Raw genomic sequence first — 7808 nt, 5'->3', positions numbered from 1 at the left:
TTTGAGAAAAAGTACAGGTTGAACAAGCAGACATAGTATAAATAAAATATTTATATAAAAATAGTCTCTTACAAAATATACTCTCTTATCCTATGGTTGATTTTTTCCAAAAGATGGAATTTTGTCTGGATTTTCTTATTTTTAGACATATTCCAAACAGGATTTTATTAATGTTTCTTTCTTTAATTGAAGGAAAAAAAAAAAAAAAAACGCAAAACTGGTAAAGATTTGTAACCCCTACCACTCCACTTTTGTTCCAGACAACTAGCAGCAAACAGGAGGAAACAAACAAACAAAAACCCCCAAATACAGTGTGTTTGTGTATGTACATATATATAAAGACGTCAGCTTTTGTCCTTAAACATCCAGTACTGTAGAACATATCCTGCAAGTCCAACTAATAGAAATATCCTAGTCAAGAATAATATGTACAGCTCCAGTGTTTCCTTGCTGATCCTACAAAATTATTCCACAAAGAAAGCCAGCTATCTACTTTAATTGCAGAATAGTTCCAGAAAGGTTGGTAAAGTTCTTCTTTTAATTAAATAAATTAATATTAGTTTTATCTGAATAAATTGTTAAATATTGTTATTATTATGCCCAAGTGTCCCAAATCCCTGTGCTAAAATCTGCAGCTCACACACACACGAGAAAGGCAGATAAAGCAGTGTCTACAGAACCCTTCCACAGTTCTTCTTGCTGCAGCAAGCGCTGTGAAATGGAAAGATGGGCAAGACCAGCAGAAGCTTTTCACGAGTGTGGAAGCCTAAATCTGCGTCATCCACACGCTCCCACGGGCAATTCACGGGGAGGCTCTGTCCATCCCATCCTGTGCAAAGCCCTTTGGTAGGGATTTCTCCCCTACCCCTCCCTGCTCCTCGTACACAGAGGTGTTTGACCATCTCTTTCCCAAACCAAGAGTTGTTGCCATCCCCAGAGATTCCTCCCTGGCTGGGGTCTTCCCGCGAGGCAGCCAGCGCTCCTCCCTCCCGAGGGGCAGGCTCACTGGGGTGATGCCTTCCTCTCTCTTTCATGTCTCTGGTGGCCCGGGGAGGGGTTTGCTTGTTTTTGTTTCTTGGCCGACTTTGTAAGAGTCTGAAATGTGTATCCACATAAGCAACGAAACGTGAGGAGAGGAGAAGAGAAGAGAGGGCTCCGTCGGTGAGCATCTCCTCGGGGAGAGCAGCTCTTCCCGCAGTTCTGCTCAGCTCCACCGAGTGCTTGTGCAAATGTATCCAGGCCAGGAGCGGCCAGGGCAGGCGCTCACTTACAGGTGTACACCTCTGTCCTCTCGCTGCACGTGTTGCATTTCACGTAGCAGCACCAGTGGAACTTGCAGTTGCACTGCCACACCCTGGAGTACTGGTGGGTGTTGTAGCCGCGGCCGCAGCACATCAGGTCGCAGCCGTTGGACTGCTGCGCCGTCTTGTTGCACATGCGGCCCTGCGTGCCCACGCTGCCCGTCACCGGGTCCTCCTCGCAGTAGTTGGGGGATTTCTCGATGTACACCAGGTCTGTGTCCATGGGCTTGCGGTACGAAAGGGGTTTCTTGATCTTGAGGAAGGTGGGGCGCTTGTTGCGGCTGGCCCTGACCGGCTCCACCTGCACGGCCTCGTTGTACTTGTCCTTGAGGATGTAGCCCAGCTCCCGGAACTTGGGCAGCGTTGTCCAGCAGGTTTTAGTGGTGCAGGACCCCGAGACCCCGTGGCACTTGCACTCTAACTTCATGTTTTCCTCCAGGATCTGTGGTCAGAAAAACAAAGAAGGATGCGTCAATAGCAGGGCTGCCGGATGGACACTGGGTGACACTCAGGGACGGGTCTGTTCTGCTGGGAGCTGCCACCACACACAGGTCATGCTGCTGTCCCAGGCAGCAAATGCTCATCAGTTTGACCCGGTTCTGCCCGCAGAGCTGATTCCCCTTCTGCACTGTGAGGTCAGCAGGAGGATAACTCTGCCTAACTCCACAGCCAAGGGACCAAAGCTGGAATGGGACCCTTCTCAGGCACAGCTTTTCTTCAACAGGATTGCCCAGTGCCCGACACTTTCCTTTTGAAGTTAACAAGCCTCATCTTCCCTTCGGCCCTCACATCCCCTGAAACTGTCCCTGTATCTTCTGCTATTTACCAGCCCAGTCTTTGGCATAGAAAACTGGAGTCCAGCTTAGTCCCTGCTCTGAGTCCTGGGCCCTGCAGCTGACCCCAAGCAGCAGTGACGTTGGGATAACACAAGCAAACACACCTAATTCCAGCAATTAATTTCCCACTGTCTTTTACTTGAAAGAGGACACAATAATTTTGATGATGACACTCTGCCTAACCTGGCAGAGCCCAGCACTGGAAAGCCCAGCCAGAGGGATTATCAGGGCTCAGGGAGTGGTCACATCATTTTTCCCCTGAGAAAACCCCGCTGATCCATGCAGCTCCAAACCTGGGCAGCCAGTCAGTGGAAATTGGAATTAACCCTTTTTTACAGCCTCTCCCTTCAGTTTGGGGTGTTTGGAAACAGCAGACACTGTCACTGGCCATTTTCAGCAAAAACAGCAGCCTACACTGAAGGATCCATGTCCAGCTCCTAGGCTGGACACGTGCGGGGACCTCAAGCCTAAAACCTCAGTGGGAGCTGGGGGTGGCAAGGACAGAGCACTGACCCAGAGGAAGGTCCCTGCCCATGGAACAAGGGTCAGAACTAGATGAACTTTAAGATCTCTTCCTATGCAAATCATTCCTTGGTTCTGTGATTTTTTTGGTTCTATGAAATAGCCTTATTTTTATTTTAGTCTAGGAGCAGACTGTCAGCACATGTGGTCTGAAGACAGGATCACAACCCCCAAAAGCACAGGTCCAAGCCTTTGACGCAAGTGAACTCAGCACATGCTAGGTCACATTTTGTGCTACTGATTTTAAATCAGCTTCTCATGCAAATGATCTAATGACTGCCTAAAACTCAGATGTGAGAAAATTCCATATTCTGATCTACACCTTAACTTCTGCTCAAGCTTTGGCTTTATCTTGTTATCTTGAGTTTCTCTCTCAGCCACTGCATACTTCTTTTATTGCTCACTCATTCATAAGGCAGGACACTTGAAGATAGATGAGGAGATGGAAAAGGAGTTATAGCACAGAAACCGGAAAAATAACATAAATTCCTTTAGCCTCATTTGTACCTTTTTAAAAGCTCTCTTTTTTGAAATTGAAACTAGCCAGGGATACATTTCTCTGATGCCCTAATTCAATCACTGCTCTTGTTGAAGGCCTTACATCCTGGTAAGATGTTCAAACTTGCAACAAAGTATTTCCAATCTGCCAAGGGGATCCGCCAAATTGGCTTGGAACACGAACACAAAACACATCATGTGCCATCTATCCAGGTAGGGCTTTTGCCCTCAAGTGAAGTAGCCTTAATTGCCTTTTGGTTTATTTCATTACCGTCCCATTTAGAGCCAGCAGTGTCTGAGGGATGGGGGCTCCTTGGGAAGGGATGGGGCTCCTTGGGAAGGGAGGGAGGATCCTTGGGAAGAGGTGGGGGCTCCTCGGGGCAGCCTGGTGTCCTGGGCTGGGCTCCTGCCCCAGCCCCAGCCCCAGCCCCAGCCAGGCCCTGCTCTGCAGCTCTCAGCCACGCCTGGCCACAGGCACTCAGGGTTAAAAGGGCTGCTTTTGAACAGAAGTTTGAGCAACACCAGCTGAGCCCCAGAGTCAGGGGTCCTTCCTAGAGGTCCAAAAACACCTGGAAGGGGTTGGGAAGGAGCAGATGGGTGAGAAAGTTCTGCTTTATTGTTCTCTCTCCCATTTATTGTTTCTGTATTTTCCTAAGGTTTACTGGCTTCCTCTCCCTTTCTCTCTGCTCTTGTCAGAGGTGCCAGAGGTTCTAAACTCACTGCTGGAATCTCTCTGGCACATCTGCCTCATTTGTGTCCCCTGCCCTCTGCAGCTGAGCTGTCCCCTCCAGACCTGCCTTCTCTAACCCATCCCCTCCACCTGTGGCTCACAACCCCTTTTGTTGCTGCCGTCCTTGCACACAAATCCATCCTCCTCTCTGGGCTTTCAGGGCCGTGTCCTGCAAATTCAGCAAGGCTGAATTGGCTCCACAGCCTGTAGAAATGAGGCTACATGGAACTTGAACTGTCTGGCCTCATAGCAGGTGCCTGGACTATTTGTTCTACATTAAAATATTTGGATGGTGGTATTTTAATACTATTACATTATTCCAGTACCCTCTGATGAATCAGTGCCTGTAATATGGGATTCTTTGGGTAGGGACACAGACCAGTCTTTTCCTTGGTGTCTGTGAGCCAAAAGCAGCACCCTTCCCTTAAGAACTTGGTCTGTGTTAAAACCAGAAAGCATTCTTCACCTTTTGTTTCAGAATTTGTTTCTTTGAAGGAATTATCCAGCAGCTCATACTTTTACATCAGATTTAAACTTTAGGTGTGTTACAAACTGACTTTTCCTAAAATTTAAGAGCCTGAAGGGCACAAAATTTCAATCCCAGATCCCATGTTTCTTACCAAATGACCACATCCAGCTCCACCAGCCATGGGAAGTAAATCTGTATGCACCAGTGTGTGCTCTGAACTGGATCAAATGCAGACAAAGAGCTGGAGTTCTTTTAGCTTTGTCCACTTTTTCTTTGAGCTCCTACAGCAAACTGTCAGTACTTGTTTCTCTCTCTGTCTCCCTTTGCCATTTGCCTCTGGGAAATAGTTTGTGTGGGGAGAGCTGGGCTGGCTCTCCCTGCTGATGTTATCTCCAGATGCAGCACCTTTGGGCACTGCTATTGGGAGCACAACATGTTTGCTCTCCCCCTTTAGATTTGCAGGGAATTTATGGGGTTGGCCATGGGAGGGAGGCAGCAGCAGCCCAGGAGCTGCAGGGGCTGTTCCAGCTCCATGGTTCTGGAGCCTGGTGGGGCTGTTCCAGTTCCATGGCCCTGGAGCCTGGTGGGGCTGTTCCAGCTCCATGGCCCTGGAGCCTGGTGGGGCTGTTCCAGCTCCATTTGGTTCTGGAGCCTGGTGGGGCTGTTCCAGCTCCATGGCCCTGGAGCCTGGTGGGGCTGTTCCAGCTCCATTTGGTTCTGGAGCCTGGTGGGGCTGTTCCAGCTCCATGGCCCTGGAGCCTGGTGGGGCTGTTCCAGTTCCATGGCCCTGGAGCCTGGTGGGGCTGTTCCAGTTCCATGGCCCTGGAGCCTGGTGGGGCTGTTCCAGTTCCATGGCCCTGGAGCTTGGTGGGGCTGTTCCAGCTCCATGGCCCTGGAGCCTGGTGGGGCTGTTCCAGCTCCATTTGGTTCTGGAGCCTGGTGGGGCTGTTCCAGCTCCATGGCCCTGGAGCCTGGTGGGGCTGTTCCAGCTCCATTTGGTTCTGGAGCCTGGTGGGGCTGTTCCAGCTCCATGGCCCTGGAGCCTGGTGGGGCTGGAACAGCTCCATGGCCCTGGAGCCTGGTGGGGCTGTTCCAGCTCCATGGCCCTGGAGCCTGGTGGGGCTGTTCCAGCTCCATGGTTCTGGAGCCTGGTGGGGCTGTTCCAGCTCTGTGGCTCTGGAGCCTGGTGGGGCTGTTCCAGTTCCATGGCCCTGGAGCCTGGTGGGGCAGGCTCAGCCAGGGCTCCTGGCTGTCCCACCCTGCTGGGGGCCCCATGGAGAGCTGGTTCTTGCCTGGCATGCTCAGACACAGCCCTCACACCCACACAGGGCTTTCCCAGCCCGAGTCTGTCCTGAGTCCCTCAGTGGTGTGTCCTGGGCTCCCAACACCGAAGCAGCCCCCCTCACATGGGGTCAGGGACTGTCCAGCCCCAGCTCAGCCAGAGCTCTGCAGCCCTTGATGCCAAAGCTGTGCTGAAAGACCTACACCTCAAATCTGGAGATCATCCCACCTCCAGCTCATCCCCCCTCCAGCAGCATTCCCATGGGATCAGTGCAGGGCCAGGCACCCTGCAGGGCTGCAGCCAGAATAACCCCAGCCCCAGGCTGCAGCTGCAGCCCAGGGAATTAGTAATTAGTGAGATACTGACTCCTGCCCACCAAGGCCATGGTCTTGCCTAATTTTGTCTGACATCAGATTACCTGGGTCAGGCATTTCCTGTCTCCTGCAAATGCCTGCACACACACCTTCACTAAAGGTCAAGGAAAGTGTAATTATTGGCAAAATTAGTGAGATTTTCCAGAGAAGAACATGGCAGGGCTTGGAGAGAGGCTACAACATTTCTGTGGGCTGGGGAGGGCCAGGGGGAGATGCCCCTTTCAGCTGGTGGAAAGTAGGATTGGTGATTGACATTATTGCAGAGGCAATTGTAGCTTTAAATAAGACAAAGCTCCTCAAAGTTTGGGAATAATGTTGAGATACATTTGTTTTGCTATTGGAAAGATTCATTGAATAAAAAGGATGTTTTAAGCTAATAAAATAAAGCCATGTCTTTCAGCAAAATAATGTGAGAACCAAAACATGTGTAGAGACCAGGAATTGGAAAGGGCACTGGGTGGGTGTGTAGCACTGACTGGACAGACAGCAAAAGGATCATGTCTCTTAAAGTTATTAGGATAATGTGTCTGCCACTTGTTTTATCCAAGTGTGAGATTAATCTCAAAAGGATGCTACTGTTTAAGCAACTTGCAGGACTGTTCTAGCACCAAAGCTCTGAAATCTGAGGGCAGTACAAGTAATTCCTGGTGCTTTTTGATTGGGAAAAAAAAAAAGAACAAGAGAGACCACCAAAAAAGAAACCCTGCTGTCAGAGATAAATATATGGAACCTTTAAGAAATGTGAGAAACCAGATAAAAGCCACTCAAACGCAAGTTTAAAATTAGCAAAGGTGTACTTAAAGAGAAAAGATGGAAAATATTCCCAGCAGGGGATGGCCACTAATTATAAACACAGAGCTGCTGTCAGATGTCTTCTGTAGGAGCACATTTTGCACTAACTCCTCTGGCAAACTGACTGGGATGAGCTTGGAAAGGATTGTGTCCCACACGGAGTGACTCATTCCAGACAGGCTTTGATACCTCACTTGAAAATCTTATGAAGATCTTATTAAGCACAGCCAAAAGATTTTTTTTCTCATGTTTTTGATAAGTAAATCTGTGCAAAAGAATATCTGAAGTCAGTATCAAACAACTTTGCTGCAGAACACCACGAGCTGTGACTATCCCAGAAATCCTGCTACCCCAGGCGGGCTGAACCCTTTTTATCATGACAAGAATTTTTGTGTTTTAAATAAAAAATGAGCAGGGAATCACCACAGCACGTGACCTACATCAATCAAACCCCCTTTGCACTTTCCTGGGAATTGGTGTCCCAGGAAAACTGGGCAACGTGCTGGTCTGAGGGCTGGTTATGCAGGGAGCCAGGAGCATTCTGATACATGACACCCTGCTGCAAACACCACAGCTGGGTGGGACTTCCCAACACCACCATCTACCTTCACTAAGGGATATCCTCTTTTAAAGAGCAGAAAAACTTTTTCCAGATTTGAAGTCATGACACCCTGAAAAATGATGGCTTCAGAAATTTTATACTCTCATAAGTTCAATCTTTTTTTGTCCTATTTCTGACCTTTTTCCATGCCACCCAAAGCAGGAGATTCATTTCTTGTGTGCCCTTTACAGGATTTCATATTTATTTTTGTACTTTCTGCCTGAAATATTAGTTGCCCTTTACTTCATCTTTATAAAAAATTGATCATATGCCGGAATTATCTTTGAAATGCAGCTTCTGTTTCCCCACTGTGTCAAAGAAGAACAAGTATTAGTGAGACTTTCTGCATGGTCACAGTGCTCACTCCATGCTGCCAGCATGTGCAAACAGAATGAGATGTGAT

General features: G+C 48.8%; 1 protein-coding gene across 1 annotated transcript in view; it reads right to left on the bottom strand.

Moving 5' to 3' along the window:
• Positions 1-1263: 1263 nt before the first annotated feature.
• The window catches only part of WNT7A (Wnt family member 7A), a gene marked incomplete at both ends in the record, with an annotated part of 32631 nt that continues 26086 nt past the window's right edge, over positions 1264-7808 (bottom strand). Inside the window, one exon of the mRNA XM_084214351.1 lies at positions 1264-1743. Within this exon, the coding sequence (XP_084070477.1) occupies positions 1264-1743 (480 nt within the window). The remainder of the gene's footprint in view (positions 1744-7808) is intronic.

This window comes from Fringilla coelebs (assembly GCF_963513975.1).
Source record: "Fringilla coelebs genome assembly, chromosome: 13".
NCBI lineage: Eukaryota > Metazoa > Chordata > Aves > Passeriformes > Fringillidae > Fringilla > Fringilla coelebs.
The sequence above is the reverse complement of the archived record's forward strand: the minus strand, read 5'-3'. Positions and strand labels throughout refer to the sequence as shown.